The sequence below is a fragment of the Erythrolamprus reginae genome, chromosome Z (assembly GCF_031021105.1).
Source record: "Erythrolamprus reginae isolate rEryReg1 chromosome Z, rEryReg1.hap1, whole genome shotgun sequence".
Classification (NCBI taxonomy): domain Eukaryota; kingdom Metazoa; phylum Chordata; class Lepidosauria; order Squamata; family Dipsadidae; genus Erythrolamprus; species Erythrolamprus reginae.
The window spans coordinates 100,703,875-100,720,836 of NC_091963.1; the positions used below are offsets into that span (position 1 = coordinate 100,703,875).

The 16,962-nt window shown below is 40.6% G+C and overlaps 1 protein-coding gene across 1 annotated transcript; it reads left to right on the forward strand.

Annotated features, from left to right (window-relative positions):
• Nucleotides 1-854: 854 nt before the first annotated feature.
• Nucleotides 855-16,548, forward strand: LOC139154981 (uncharacterized). The gene is made up of 4 exons (XM_070730133.1): nucleotides 855-973; nucleotides 5,249-5,553; nucleotides 10,560-10,643; nucleotides 13,293-16,548. Exons 2-4 carry the CDS (start codon nucleotides 5,289-5,291, stop codon nucleotides 14,429-14,431), a joined length of 1,488 nt encoding a protein of 495 aa, XP_070586234.1. The 5' UTR covers nucleotides 855-973; nucleotides 5,249-5,288; the 3' UTR covers nucleotides 14,432-16,548.
• The last annotated feature ends 414 nt before the right edge of the window (nucleotides 16,549-16,962 follow it).

A 16,962-nucleotide genomic window follows, 5' to 3' on the forward strand; every position in this document is an offset into this window, starting at 1 on the left:
AGAGGAAGAAAGAAAGAAAGAGGGATGGAGAGAAAGAAGGGAAGGAAGGGAGAGAAAGAGGGAGGGAGAAATAGAGTGAAATGGAGGAAGAGATATTTTTTTTGTCCAAACTTTTCTTTAGCCCCCCCGCCCCCCCCCCTTCAGTGTTCCCCAGAATTTTGAAAACATGAATAATGTGCCGCGGCTCAAAAAAGGTTGGGAAACACTGGCATAGACTGTCCACGGTTGACCGCTCCAGATTCCTAAGAGGTCAGTAAGAGGCGTGCATAAGTGCACTAGAGTGCCTTCCGACCCGTCTCTCCTATATCCCATATATCTTCTCTTCTATCCCTATACAGTATCTTTCTTCTATTCTCTCATTGATTATTTTATCCTATACTCTCTCTTCTATTCTTTCTCTAATTCTGTTTCCTCGGAAGTGTCCTCTATTACCTTCATTGTGTATTATTGAGTATTGGACAAAATAAATGAATGAATGAATGAATGAATAAATATATACTTATCATATATATTTTATTTCTTTCATATATCCTCTCCTCGAAGTTCACTTTACCCTTATATATATTACTACATGTCTATTTTTCTTCCTATGGATTTGTGTATTGGACAAATGAATAAATAAATAAATAAAATGTACACACACAGAAATCTGCCAGCTTTAAACGTGCAAGGTCATGCAGTACAGTATTTCTCAAATACTAGGCCGCACCCCCCTGGGGGAACGTGGAGCAATGCTAGGGTAGGCTCCTGGTCTGTGGGCGCCACCATCTTTTTTCTGAAATTTAGGGCGAATTTTTCTGTGTTCGTATGGTTTCTCCTCTTCCACGCCTTGAAAAACAGCCCTCACCTGTATTTCCAGCTGAATCCTGCTACTGAGCATGTGCGAAAGTGAAATTGCAAGGGGAGGAACCGCGGGAAACTGCAATGTTTTAATGGTTGGAGCTGCATGTACAGAGCCTGCAATATAAAGAAGGTAGGAGCCGAGAACTGTCTGTCCCCCTACCCCCTCTATTTCAGGAGTTAATGTTTCGGAATTTTTTGGGCTTTGTTTTGGGGTTTGCATAGAAAAGAGTCTGCCTGTATCCCTCCTCATTTCTCTCGTCCTCCTCAGAAAGTCTCCGGTGCTAATTAAGCGTACCGAGAAGGACGGCATAGAAACCCAAATAATAAATAAACCTTTGGCTCCCCAGAAAAGCTGGCTTGGATTTCCCAGCAGAAGGGGACCTGTATTCAGACAGCTGATAAAAGGCACCTGTCCAAAAGAAAGAACAAATTGTTTTATTCTTTTTTGTGGTTTAGGTCAAAGTGTTTAATATATTGTGTTAATGTTGCTGATCAATTTGAATTTATTATTATAGATTTATTATATTTAACGTTCACAGTTTAAATAAAGATTGATTTTTTTAAAGTTTCAGGCAAGTTGAGTCTTTTAAGTCTTTTAATAATAATAATAATAATAATAATAATAATAATAATAATAATAATAAATTTATTGTCATTGTCGAAACAACTAATTGTCATTGGCAATGAAAGTCATGTGACACCCAAAGACCAGTCTCACCATACATAAAATCAGAATAGGTAAATTTAAAAATAGAATAAAAATAGAATAAAAAATAGAATAAAATGTCCCACCATTACAAATTCCCCACCCTGAACCACTCAACCATCTACATGACAAACCAAGTAATATTGCCCAACAGTTCACTGATGATGACTCTTTAGTTCGTTGTTAAGTGCAAGTATAGCACTTATATAGGATTAAAAACTATTCAGGAAATATGTTCCAGATTAAAAAACAATGTTAATAAAGTATTCTTTGTTGTAAGTTGATATATATTTTTGATTGAATGATTTCTTTAATGTTAATAAGGATAGAATGTTATGCAGAGGTGTATTTATAACAATTTTATAGACAAATGATACTATTTATAGTTGCGGCAGAGAGTTGGAAGGGCGCAAAAATGTTTTCTTTATCCTATAGGGGGTATAACAGAAAATATTTCAGAAGCACTGGGTTAGAGGAATTATTTTTAAAAATAGCCTTCAAAGTTAAGAGGTGATTTTGGTATAATATTGGCCACCTTGTTTAGCATATTCTACGCTGTGCAGTCTCTTTATGATATGGAGCAAGAAATCCTTTTGTAGAAAGAAAATAATATTCCATTCTCTACTATCCAGTTAGAGCTGAATCTTTTTTCCCTCAGCTGCTGAAAGTGCATGTCCACACACTGTCACATATGCGAAAGTGCCCATAATTCAATGTCTGGGGAGGACAAAAATAGTTGCCCCTGTCCAGTGATGGGCTACCAAAATTTTTACTACCACACTGTGGGTGTGGCTTGTGCATTTTGTTTCAACATCTTTCAGTGCAAATTGGGTGCTCTGGGGTGGAGATCCATTTTTGCTACCCCACTGCGTTCCCCCACCCCGTCTGGGCAGTAGCCCACTCCTGATTATCTACTATATAAATTGTATGTACACACACACACGCACGCACGCACAGCTCTTCTAAAATTATACACATTCAACCATAGTTTCCTCTAAGCTGAGCAGTGAGCAATCGCTCACTTAAAAATCATCATCAACTCAGAGTTTTCCAAACCTGCCCAGAAGCCGAGAGGGAAAGAGTGAGAGGGAAGGAGAGAGAGAGAAAGAGAGAGAAACAGATAGAAAAAAGAGAGGAAGGAAAAGAGACAGAAAAAGAATGGGAGTAAGGAAGAGAGAAAGAAAATCAAAATCTAGTTTGAAACTAGCTCAACTATTTAAGTGGCATTTTGATATTGATAGAGTTGCCCTATTATGAGCTCACTGTTATAGACACACAGTACAGTATTTATTTTGAAATTCTCTGAGGCAAAACAGGGTGGGTTGTTTGTTTGTTTGTCTGTCTGTCTGTCTGTCTATCTATCTATCTATCTATCTATCTATCTATCTATCTATCTATCTATCTATCTATCTATCTATCTATCTATTATTTCTGTGCCGCCCAGTCCCGAAGGGACTGCCGCTCAGACACTATACTTTCCGCCCACCCCCACAAAAAATTAGAGGGAACACTGCATTCAACCTCATTTACTGCGATAGGAAAAACATACCCAGAGCCCAGAAGGGAAAAAAAGAAAAAGGAAAATTTTGCTACCGGTACTGTGTACCTAACCAAAATTTTGCTACTGGTACTGCGTACCTGACTGTACCTATAGGAGCCCATCACTGTCCTTGTCCCTCAGAGGCCTTCTGGAGGTCAGAAATGGTTTGTTTCCTGACATCCGGTGGGCCCAGTAAGCCCTCCCCAGGCTCCAGAGGCTTCCTTAGAGCCTGGGGAGAGTGAAAGTGCCCCCCCTGCCCTCTTGCGAGGCCCTCTGGAAGCCAAAACCCCCCTCCCAGGTGAGCCATGTGAGCCAAAAAACAGCCGGCTGGCACACATATGTGCGCTGGAACTAAGCTAGAGCAATGGCTTGCATGCCAGCAAATATGGCTCTGTGTGCCTCCTGTGGCATGCATGCCATAGGTTGTCATCACTGTTCTAGGAATGAGAAGCAAATGTCTTCAAACAAAAACCATGAAGTCCAGTTGCCATTTGAAAAAGTACCTTTGGGACAACCCCATGGCCTGGATGACTGAGAATCTCCATAGACATTTAGAAAGAAAATGGAAATACAAGGTCAATTATCCCAACAAGTTATTATCCTGATAATCTGCTATGCCCAATATTCTGCAGGTATTCCCTGAAGGTTCACTTGATGGAGCTTCTCTAAGGTGAAGTTTGCCTTTATATATATTTTAAATACATGGAACATCAACAATAAATACGCATGATCAATGAAATAATAGAAATAGTTACATGCATACATATCATCTCAGGATAGGTAAGGTCAAGGGGGCTCAGTATTTCTGACCACCCAAGGCTTTTACTAAGATATTCCACATTTCCCCCTCTTCCTCCCCATCCTATCCAACTGGGTCACTTACTTTACATAGCTCTCGATGATCAATAAGCATGTATCCGCTCCAGTTTCTTGCACAAATTTGTCTTGAGCAAATGCTTGCCGAGACCTGCTTGGATGAGAAATTGCATCCTTTATAGGCTCCAGTCAGTTTTACAAAATGCCTTTGCTGATGAGAACGAAGCCCAAGAGGGGTATGCACATCCCTCCGGGCCTCCATTCTCATTTGCAAAGGCCTTTCCCCAAGTCTTGACTGTCTAACCCACAGACCTATCTTATCAAGTACAGTAATATCTTGTCTTACGAACTTAATTGGTTCCGGGACATGAAAAGTTTGTAAGATGACACAATGTTTCCCATAGGAATCAATGGAAAAGCCAATAATGCGTGCAAGCCCATTAGGAAAATCCAAGATATTAAGGCTTAAAAAAAAAGCAGTGGGCAGAGGAAGCGAATGGAGTGGGGGAAGGGACAGTGAGAGGAGGCAAGAGGTGGCAGTCCCAACGAAGCAAGGCGAAAAGAGCCTCTCTTGAGCTCCATGAGTCCCTGCCTCCTGTTTTTGCCCACCCCACTCTGCTCATTTCCCCCACACCTTTCTCCTATCTTGAGTTCCATGGGTCTTTCCCTCCCGTTTTTGTCCCCCCACTCTTTACCTTACATGAAACGTCTTTTTTCTACTAGTGGGAAAACAAGTAAAAAATACTTTCTTTATCAAGATTTTGAATCATCAGGGTCCCCGATAAATGATTTAGAGGTTTGTGTAGAGGGAAAGAGAGATTTTTAAACTAAAAATAAACATTATCTTTCTTTGATGTTTTCACAATTGCATCATATGTTTGAAGAGAAATTGAGCTAGAGTCTGGCATTCAGTTGTGAATTTTGTGGTTTTTATAACTATGTACTATGGAAGCAAATCCACTTTTGATTATCTTAATGTGAAAAGGATGTTGAGACTCTGGAAACTGGGAACTGAAGAGCACAAAGATTATTAAGGAGCTGGAGGCTAAAATATATGGACGATTTCAGGAATTGAATATAGTTAATTTAGAGCAGGAGTCCTCAAACTACCGTTTATTTAATGTGATTAAATAGAACTACTGAATATTAAAGTGTAGTGTTAACTTTAGCTATATACATAGCTATATACATAGACAGAATAAAATTTAGTCATCTTATAGTTATAAGAGTGCTATGTCAGTCAAAGACTTTGAAAAAGTTGTGTATTCAATATGAACTTTAATTCAATTAACTGTTAGTGACAGCTTAATTCTTTTGGCCCCATCCCTCAAATTCCTCTGCAGGTCTTTCTACACAATATTATATAGAATCTTGAGAAACATCATGGCAGAAGATAAAAAAGAATTCATACTGGAAATCCTTGAGGACCTGGAAACAGATGAAATGAGCAAGTTGAAAATGATATTGAATGCAAAAAAAATACAAGGCTGTAAAATCCCCTCAAGTAAGCTAGAGAATCTTGATGCAAAAAAAGCAACATACATAATTGTGTATTATTATGAAAAACCTCTAGAAGCAGTTATGGATTGTCTGGATGGTATTCCCCGAAAAGATCTTATTCAAAAGATTAATGCTAAAACTGAAGCTGGTAAGTCGAGTGATGTTTGTGTATTTCCAAATGAGATATTAATTTATTCAATTTTTACACTTCCTGATTCTTTAGCTATTCTATGCAGTGCATATATCAAAACACACAGAACAATAAAACAGTGTAATGTACAGTAATAAAAAGATAATGGTCAAAAGATGGCACAAACTACACAACCACTAAGTCAAATCAAAGCTGCAGCTGCACTTCTGAAGGTGTAGTTGTTCAACCTTCGTTCAGTGAGGCCTAGGCAGGGAAGGCAAGTTTAATATTAACTTATAAAGGAGTTGTTGTTGTTGTTAAAAAAACAAGCTTTCTGCAGCAGATAAATGGAAGCTTGCCAACAAAAGAATCCACAAATAAGAATCAGTTTTGTTACTTGCCAGAAAGAACTGAAGGCAGAGACCACAGTGGAAGTTTGATGATAGGATGCAGTCTTAAAACAATTCTGTTCCAAGTGGGCCATTACTTAGAGGTACCCGGTGCGTTCCAAAAGTTATGTAATTTTTTAAAAAAAGTAATTTATTGAACAGATTTGCACAAACACTTAAAATTCTTCAAAGTAGTGTCCAGCGACTTTGCCATGACCGGTACGTGCCCTGGAAGGTGTCTTCGGGGACCTCTCGCAAGGTCTTCGTCACGGCTGATTGGATCTCTGCTATGGACAAAAAACAGGTTCCTTTCAGGGCTGGGAACAAAAAGAAGTCTGCTGGGGCAACGTCAGGACTATAGGGGGAGTGGGGTAGCATTGGCACCTGGTGTTTGGCTAGGAACTCGCAAACTCATGGCATTGTGGCAAGGCACGTTTTTCGTCCATAGGAGAGATCCAATCAGCCATGACGAAGACCTTGCGAGAGGGCTCCAAAGATGCCTTCCAGGGCTCGTACCAGTCGTGGCAGAGTCGCTGGAAAAATGTGTAGAGGCCCAAGGACAGTACCCTGAAGAATTTTAAGTGTTTGTGCAAATCTGTTCAATAAATTACTTTTAAAAAAATAATTGCATTACTTTTGGAACACACCCTGTAATTTAACTGTGACTTTAGCTGACAGGAAAGAGATCCAATATACTAAAAAGTCAATCCTTGTATTTAAATAAGCAACTTAGAGATCATGCTAAACATACTAAAACATGCCCATTTCCTTTTAAGATGAACTTTTGCAGAAACTGTCAGCTGAGGTGGCCATGTTGTTCCTGTGCAGAAATAAAGTGTTTGAATTCCACTTTCTTCTACTCTGCTTATTGCAGAATTAATGAAGAAAAAGGTAGTTTGTGGCCAGCAATGCCAATAACTCAGAAACGGCCAATAGGAACTTTTGGTATCCCTGATGCCTATAGCTAAGGGCTGAATATTGCTAAGGACTATAAATTACATGATTATATTTAACAACGATTATATAGATACTGAAAGACAAATTGATATAATGGTTAATGGCAAAAGGCCAGCTGGGTGACTTTGGACTAATTTAGAAACAAAGAAATGGCAAACAACCTCTGAAAATCTGCATGGACTTGAAAAGGCAACAAAATAGCTGACTATTCCAGCTGACTTCACACTATTTGCACCTGTCAAAATATGAGATTGAATAATTCAAAAAATTGCCAATGACATTTTCTTTAATTAGTAAATGCTCATGAATTCACATTCATAAAAGACATTAAAACAAAAATAATTCTGACGTCTCAATTTTAGTATAGACAAATAAAATAAAAATAAATAGCAATCAGTATAATGTAATTAACAGTTCCAGCTATTGTGTAAAATTCCAAATACAATGATACCTCTACTTTAGAACTTAATTTGTTCCGTGACCAGTTTCTTAAGTAGAAACATTTGTAAGTAGAAGTAGAATTTTTCCCATAGGAATCAATGTAAAAGCAAATAATGTGTGCAAACCCATTAGGAAAGAAATAAAAGCTTGGAATTTGGATAGGGGGAGGAGGAGGAAGAAGAGGAGGAGGATAGTCACTGCCGAAGGAAGAAAATGAGGTGAATGGAATAAAAAAAATCCAAAACTTTAAGGCTTAAAAAAAAAGAGGGACTCTGAGATGGCGAGGAGGAGCATGCACCTCCCATACACCCGGCACAAGGTTGCCTCCCAAACACTGCACCAGAGAGAGAAACCCAGGTGGGCAAGAGGGGGGAACTTCCTGCTCCTTTGACTGAAAGGCGGCTGCTGCTGCTGCTGCTGCTCCTACCTGCTTCCTATTCCTGCCCATGCTGAAGGGCTCCCCTCTTCTCTCACTCGCTTTGTAGCTGGTGCCTTTCATTCACTGTGGTGACTCCTCAGTTTGGCTGAAGCCAAGTTGATTCGACTGGGGCTTTTCTGGGACTTTCTGCGCCCAGACGCTCTGGGAGACAACCTCGTGCCGTGTGTGTGTGAGAGGCAGCGCGAGGGAGTCATCACAGAAAATTAGTTTATTCCCTCCCTAAGCGCTCAGAGAAAGGAAAATGCACCGTTCGCTCTGGACTGCCAAAGCATCCTTAAGCGTCACCAAAAGGCTCCTCTGGCGGCTCAGAAAAGCCCAAGATGGCCGGGATTAAAGGGGGAATGGCAGGAAACTGGCCGGGCCTTCGTGCCGCTATCAAATTTCCTGGGAAATTTTTCCGGGCTCAGATTCTTAAGTAGAAAATGGTTCTTAAGTAGAGGCAAAAAAATCTTGAACACCAGGTTCTTATCTAGAAAAGTTCTTAAAAAGAAGCATTCCTAAGTAGAGGTACCACTGTACTTACAGGTACCGTATTTTTCGCTCTATAAGACGCACCTGCTGATAAGACGCACCTAGATTTTAGAGGAGGAAAATAGAAAAAAAATATTTTGAGCCAAAAAGGGGAGAGGAAGAGAGGAAGGAGTGAAAGAAGGGAGTGAGGGAGGAAAGAAGGGAGGAAGGAAAAGGAAAGCAAAAAATGGAGGGAGGAAAGGAAGGAAGGAAAGAAAGAAAGAAAGAAAGAAAGAAAGGGGGAAGGGACAGGAACAGAGGAAGGAAGCAAGGAAACTTCTGAAAGGGGAGAGGAAGAGAGGAAGGACTGAAGGGAGGGAGGGAGGGAAGAAGGTAGGAAGGAGAAAGAAAAGAAGAAATAGAGGAAGGGAAGGTAAAAGAGAGAAAGAAAAAGAGCAAGAAAGAAAGCAAGAAAGAGAGAAAGAAAATGAAAGAGAAATAAAAATAGAGAGGGGGAATGAAAGAAATGGAAGGAGGGAAGGAAGGAGAGAAAGCAAGAGAAAGAAAGAAAGCAAGAGAAAGAAAAAAGAATGAAAGAGCAAGAGAGCAAGAGAGAAAAAGAAAGAAAGAGAGAAAGAAAGAAAGAAAGAAAGAAAGGCAACTTCAAAGGAAGGCTCACTGAGCATCTCTCTCTCTCTTTCTATCCCTCTTTCTTTCTTTCTCTTCCTTTCTCTCTCTCCTCTTCCTTTATCTCCTCTCTCTCCCTCCCTCTCTCTTTCTCTCCCCCTCTCTCCCCCTTTCCCTCTCTCTCTCTCTCCCTCTCTTGCTATCTCTCCCCCCTTTCCCTCTCTCTTTCTCCCTCTCCCTCTCTTTCTCTCTCTCCCCCTCTCTCTTTCTCTCTCTCTCCCCCTCTTTCTCTCTCTTCTTCTCACTTTCTCTCTCTTGTTTTCTTTCTGTCTCTTTTTCTCTCTCTCTCTCTCACTCTTTCTCTCTTTTTTTCTTTCTCACGCTCTTTCTTTCTCTTGTTCTCTCTCTCTTGCTATCTCTTTCTCTCCCCCCTTTCTCTCACTCTCTCTTTCTCACTTTCTCTCTATCTTGCTGTCTGTTGCTCTCACTCACTCTCGTTCTCTCTCCGTTCTTCTCAGCGGTGAGGCGCGCACGCCCTGCCCGCCTCACCTTTGCCGAGAGCACTTTCGTCCCGGGCTCCCAGCAAGGGGGTTGCAGGAGAGGCGGGGCCGGCGAAGGTGATATTCAATGTGGGGGGCGCTCGGGCGGTTGCGCGCGCTCCCTATCTCCCTGCTAGCCCACTCGGAATATTCAAAATAAGAAAAACCTTTGCCGGCAAAGGCTTTTCTTATTTTGAATATTCCGAGTGGGCTAGCAGGGAGATAGGGAGCGCGCGCAACCGCCCGCGCGCCCCCGACATTGAAGACCTCCGCTGAGAAAAACCTTTGCCGGCATTTCCTCTCGGCGTCAAGGAGGCGTAGCGGCGGGCGGAGAGAGGGAAGGGGGGGCAGCGGCGTCCCTCCTGGCCTTGGCGGGCCGCCCGACCCTCCCCACCTCCTGCAAATGCAGCGGGCGGCGGGGGGAGAGCGAGGAGCCGGTTCTGGCGGGCGCGGGGCTTGGCTGGCTGGCTGGCGGGGGGAGCGCCGCTGGTGGTGCGGAGGGAGACCCTCCTCCTCCGGGAGGGGGCCAGGCAGCAGCTAGCCAGCCAGCCGGCGGGATGGCGCTTCCAAGTTCGCAGCCTCCCCCCCCTCCTCCCTGCCTGCATCTTCGCTCCATAAGACGGGGCTGATTTTTCTTCCTACTTTGGGAGGAAAAAAACTGCGTCTTATGGAGCGAAAAATACGGTATGTTTGTATATACACAGACAGTGTGTATGTTTCTCCGAAAAATAAAACCTTGTCTTATATTTTTTTCAACCCTGAAATAAAACATTATTTGGCTTTCTACCTTTTCAGCTTTGTAAATAGTCACTGGCCTATATAATGCTATATAATTTTTTGTATATCCAACGTTTCCCAAAAAATGCTTTCCAAAAGACAACTGGCTTTCTTCTTGTTGTTGGTTTTTTTTTTTGGAAAATATTTTGCTTCTCACCCAACTCCTATGGGCGTTGGGCGGCACATTAATTAATTAGAAGCTTGGGAGCTTCTTGGATGAGAAGCAAAATGTTTTCAAAGAAAAAACCCAAGAAAGGGCAGTTGCCTTTTGGAAAAGCACTTTTGGGACACCCATGACCTGGATAATTGAGACATAACGTTTAGTTATTTTAAGTGTCATTTGTTTGATTTTTTGCATTAATGAAATTATTTATATTGAAGCATTATACTTTGTTGTAAACATAGACATGAAGAATAAAGATAAAGTCCAAAATAATGAGAAGTTTCCATTAACAAAATCCTGTTCAGGAAGCAGTGACCAATATGCTGGTATGTAATTGTTAATTCAAAAAGGCCAATACGTATATGTTTGGTTTAATGTTATTTTGAGTAAGCATGCAGTTGTCTCTAGAACTGTATTTCCACAAGTTGATTAGTTTCCACATGTTGACATGATAATGTGCCATGGATTTTGTTTCCTTAAAATTATCTCAATGTTACTAAATTATAGCTTCATAGCTAAGCAAATGAAAATGGCTTACTAACATTCACTATTAAAATGTCCAGAGGGGTAAGTGATGCAAATGAAGTGAAGCTATACACATTTTTGCAATTTTTAAAATAACTAACATGTTTCCCCGAAAATAATCCGTTTTGATATTAAGCCCAACAGAGCTTTTTATGGTATGGGTTGAAATAAGCCCCCCCTAAAATAATCCCCTTCCCCAACTACATACACACATTCCCTGCTTCATCTCCCCCCCCCGCCCCCAAATTGTGCCCGAACATCTTACCAATGACTGGCAGCTTCACCACTTCTCTTTCTCTGCCAGTCTTTGAAGGGAAACTGCTTGCAATGTAAAGAAAAACTTCTCATGGGTGTGAGCAATTAACTCACAGAGTTAATTATCAAACCCATGATAAGTTTTCCTTTATATTGTAAGCGGTTTCTCTGTAAACACTGGTGGAGAAAGAGAAGCAGTGAAGCTGCCAGTCACTGGTAAGATGTTCGGGCACAATTTGGGGGTAGCAGATGAGGCAGGGGATAGAGAGGGACTGGATGCGAGACGCACAAATTACCAGCACCTGGCTTCTCTCCGCCACCACTCTCTCTCAGCTGGTCTTTGCAGAAAACTCCTTCCAATGTAAAGAAAAAGTTCTAAACGAGCTGCACATGGGAAAATAAGATGAGTAATGGGCTCTCTTGCAGCACCTCTTCACCCAAGCAGTAAGATTGGTAAGCCGGATGCACCACTGCCACTCAGGAGAAGAAGAGAAAGAGGATGCTGTGAGAGAGCCTATTTCTCATGTTGTTCTGCTCCAGGGCAGTGGCAATGTGTTCAGCTCCCCGAATCTGGCCTGCCGATTTCGGTCGGCGAGAGGGAATGCCAGCGGGGGAGGGAGGGGCTGCAGAAAAACGAGACGCATGAAATGAGATGGGGCTCCACTTGCAGTCTCTTCTGCCCCATTTGCCAGGCATGCCAAGGGCTGGAAGTCAGCTCCCTGAATCTGGTCTGCTTATCTCAGCCGGCGAAGAGGGAGCGCCACCTTTCTCTCTTCTTCTCCTGAGTCTTGCAGCGTCTCCTCTCACTGTTTCTCCGTAGTGGTAGCCATGTTTCTGGAGGTCTGCAAGTCAGATTTGGGGAGCTGAACATGAAGGTCTTACGCATAAAACTTATCAGGAAAGACTTAATGAACTTAATCTGTATAGTCTGGAGGACAGAAGGAAAAGGGGGGGACATGATTGAAACATTTAAATAAGTTAAAGAGTTAAATGAGGTACAGGAGAGAAGTGTTTTTAATAGGAAAGTGAACAGAAGAACAAGGGGGCACAATCTGAGGCTAGTTGGGGGAAAGATTAGAAGTAATGTGAGAAAATATTATTTTACTGAAAGAGTAGTAGATGCTTGAAACTTCCAGCAGACGTGGTTGGTAAATCCACAGTAACTGAATTTAAACATGCCTGGGATAAACATATATCCATCCTAAGATAAAATACAAGAAATAGTGTAAGGGCAGACTAGATGGACCATGAGGTCTTTTTCTGCCATCAATCTTCTATGTTTCTATGCTGCCACCATCTGGGGTTTTTTTGCCTCTGCGCATGCACAGAACCTGAGTTTCTGGTACTGCACATGTGTTGCCATCTTGTTTTTGTGTTTTGGGAGGTGGTACTGTGCATATGTATATGCCTTGCATGCGCACAGCCACTAGGCGCAGCCATGCAGTGTGGGAGGGAGCAAACCAACTATAAAACAAATATAAAAAGTTATTTGGGTACCTATTGCTAATCAAAGATTAATAACCATGGAAAATAGATATACTATGCATCTTTTTTAAATAGAAAGAAAGTATATTTTCTGTTCAAGCAATGTTGCTGCTGATTACTAACTAAATAATTTTAATAATGAATAATTTTACTTATCAATAGTGATGAGCGAACATATTTATTTTTACGTGAAAGGACCGCCCTTTGCTTGCAGCGCCGTTGCGGCATCCTTTCACGTAAAAATAACAATGTTTATTTTTACGTGAAGACCTCCCTTTGAAGGAGCTGGGGAATCCCTCCCACAAAGAGATTCCGGGGGCGGAGCTTTGACATCGCCAGCAGGTTGCTAAGGACGCCAATGTGATCACTTCCTGGATTCCATGGAATCCAGGAAGTGATCACATTGGCGTCCTTAGCAACCTGCCGGTATACGTGACGTCAAAGCTCCGCCCCCAGAATCTCATGGTGGGATTCCCCGTTCGGGTTTGAGTTCGGGTTCAGCCGAATTTTGCGTAAAGTTCGCCTGAACTTGCCGAACCCGAACACCGTTGGGTTCGCCCATCACTAATTATCAACCTGCCTCTGAATACTTGAAATAATCCCTGATTTTCAACACATTAGCCCATCTGTAAGCCTTGATTTTCATGACAACTAGAATTTTACTGCAACACTTTAAAGCTGTCATTCATTAATGTTTTCCTCACCTGTAGGTAATTACACACTTTTTGATCTGGAAAAATATGCAACAAAGAATCAAGAACAACTAATAAAGCACTTAGAAAACATCCTGGAACCTGATGAACTTAATGCATTGAAAAAAGAGCTGATGCATAGTGTGCTGAATAAATCTTTTTCATTTACTGCTCTGAAATATTACGACTTGTTTAAAAACAATGAACTGAAAGAATTTTTGAAAAATATTAGTGGCAAACCAAAAAAAATACCTATGAAACTGCTTAACGTTCTGTTCTCTAAGGAAAACAACAATTGTAAAAGAAAAGGCCAGGACCATATGCAGAGAGAAGGCAATACTAATTTGAAAAAGAATAAATTTGATAATATTGATGATAATGATGGCAATGTGCCAGATAAAAATACACTTCAATATGAAAATGAAAAAACAATCCCAATTCCTCCAACTGAGCACAAACCTGGTAATATTGATAACAATGTGCTAGATAAATATAGACATCGAAATGAAAATGAAAAAATAAACCCAAGCCATCCAAATGTGCACAAACCTGGCAATATTGATGATGACAATGTGCCAGATAAAGATACACTTCAAATTGCAAATGAAAAGATAAATCCGATTCATCAAATTCAGCCTAAACCTGGTAATGAAAATAGTAATGTGATAGAGAAACATTGTCAGGATAGAGATTCAATAATGGCCATTGAGAAATGGCGTGAAAACAAAAAAAAGAATAATTACAGCGAAAGAATCTCTTTAAATTACATTTCCATTCATGAGCACCAAACATACTCCTGCTTCACAGCTCATGATATATTACAGTTCAGAATGCCAAATGAGTCAGATGATCGTATTCTAGCAATTCTGCAAGATAAGAGAGATTTTACTAATTCACAAAAGCTGAAAAAGGAGGTAGAATTTGCATTGCAATTTAACATGGCTGTTGTAGGTGTTCCATTTTCTGAAGCCATCACCTCTAATGGTTTTGTTCGTGAGATACAAGCTAATGATTCCTTTGCTGAATCTGAATTTTTTTTTAAAAGTATTGTGTCTGAAATTATATTGCCTGTTCTAGCTCTGTATAAGTGGGTACAGTTAAATGCTTTCCACAATGCTGTATATCCTAACAAAAAAAAGCAAATCTTCTCTCAGTGAGAAGTGTAGTTTCAGTATTCCACTGAAAATGTTCATTCATTGCTTGATTAATTGCAACTGATAACTTGTGACTGGTTACTTGGCTGAGGGAAAATTCATGTTTCTTTTTCGCATGCCCCCTCCCCATTTTTTTTAGCTTCAAACATCTGAAGATGTAAAAGCAGCAGCCATTTTTATTTCTCTCTGCTAAGATGGGAAGTTCTGATCTTATAATGGACTACAACCCCATTTTTATATATAATATTCCAAAAGAAGATTTGTAGGGAGCAGGGAGCCAATCACCCTATTCAAGATTTTTGTGTAAAAAAAAAGGCAGTCAAGATAGCATTTCCTTTACATATAGAAATGAAATGACCGTTGGAAAGTAAAATGCCTATGAACCAATTTGAAATTTTAAAATATTGGTTCTTAAAGATGCAAAGTTTATTTTTCAAAGAATATATTTATATTCTGAAATACCAAGCTTTTCATTACAAACCCTTCCTTTTTCTGAATTATATATTTTGTCAACATATTTGAAATAGTAAAATATTTCATGAAAAATATGGAAATTGCTGTAGAAGAAATGGACAATCCTTTATGCATTTACGCAAAATTTAGTCCCAATGAATTTTGTGATGCTAAATAGCTACATTTGTAGGGCGCTGGGGTCCTTGGTGCTCTAAGTTTGCCTGCTTTTTTTGCAGACATTTCATTATCAAACTAGGTAACATTATCAATGATATAGGGTAGTGATGGTGAACCTTTTTTAGTTTATGTGTCAAAAGGGAGCACCAGAGGTTGCACATGCCCACATTTATAATTCCATGTGCAGATCTCTGCCCATGTGCACACTTCTGCACATTCATATGATCCCCCCTCTCAGTACATGATGACACGCCTGTTTTTCCGCTTTCCCCATGCTTCGGACCCTTTCTAGGACCCTGGGGAAGGCAAAAATGGCCTCCCCCTGAAGGCCTCCTGGAGGCAGAAAGAGGCCCATTTGCCGAGTTCTGGTTGAACTGCAAGGGCCACATTTTTGCTCTCCCTAAGCTCCAGAGCCTTTCTAAGGAGCCTTTCCCACCTCCCACTCCGGATGTCCTCCAGTGGCTGCTAACATTTTTTTGCTCTCCCCTGACTTCAGAGCCTTTCTAGGAGCATTTGGAGGGTGAAAATGCCTTCCCCACTCCCCCTGGAGGCTAGAAAGGCTCTGGAGCTTGGGAGGAGCAAAAACCCTGGGCCTTTCCCAGCCCCTCTGGAGGCTGGAGACAGGCTGTTTTCTGACTCCCAGTGGGCCTCGAAGTCTTAAAAATCAGTTATGTGAGTTCTCGTGCCCACTGATATGGCTCCATGTGCCACTTGTGGCACACATGACATAGGTTCTCCATCACGATACAGGGGAATGGAGTTTGATATTTTTACCACAAATAGTTCGCCCTTTCAGTTTTAGTGGGAGTGTTCTTGGTGCTTCTTTGATTAGGCTGTTGTTTAATGTTTGTTTGTCTAAGCAGTAATTCCTTGATTGGGATATTGCTTACTGCTTGATTGTTGGTCTAATATTAATCTTGGTGCTAATCTGGATGCTAATTGCTCCCAAGGAGGCATTATGGTCTTTAATTAATTATTTCTTTTGAACATAAAATATTAGATTATTACCTTCCGTTTCTTTTCATATTTTCTTTTTAAAAACATAATTCTGCTTTTTCTTCATAAACGAGAATATGGACATTTCATGTATTTTTAAAGAATGACATGAACTATTTCTACAAAATCTATTTGCAATGCCTATATTTGTAACATTTTAAAAATTGGAAACTATACTTATTATGAGCTGCTGCTGCATAGTAGTTAGAATGCATTATTAGTAGCAGGCTACTTCTGCTGATTGTTGGCGGCCTGCAATTTGGCAGATTGAATCTCACCAAGGCTCAAGGTTGACTCAGCCTTCCAAAGTCAGTAAAATGAGGACTCAGATTGTTGGGGGCAATATGGTGACACTGTAAACTGCAAAGTGCTACTGCTATTAAACTGCAATAATTTTTATATTTTTAAAATACGTGTATGTTCTTTGTACTATATGTGTGCTATTTTAAATTGTTTCTTTCCCTACCAATAAAATATTGATTAAGAAGACAAGATTTCATTGCCTAGTTAATATGTGTGAATAACAGAAGTGTCATCAAGGTTATAAATTCAAGGGTAAGAAGAAAAAGGGACATTTGAAAACATGTGAAGGTTTTTTAAGCGATAAGCAATAAAGATTATTACCAACTGATAATATCGATGAATCTGATAGAGATGGAGCGATAAAAGGCTTTGTTCTCACTTACCCCATTTCCATCTCATTTTACATTCAGATAGTCTTCAACTTACTGCCACAAGTAGGCCCAGAATTTCCATTGCTAAGCAAAGCAAGCGTTAAATGAGTCACATCCAATTTTTTGATCTCCCCCCCCCCAGAATTGTTAACTGAATCATTGCCGTTGTTGTGAATCATGGTCATTAAGCAAATCCAGATTTTCCCATTGAATTTGTCAGAAACCAGCTGGAAA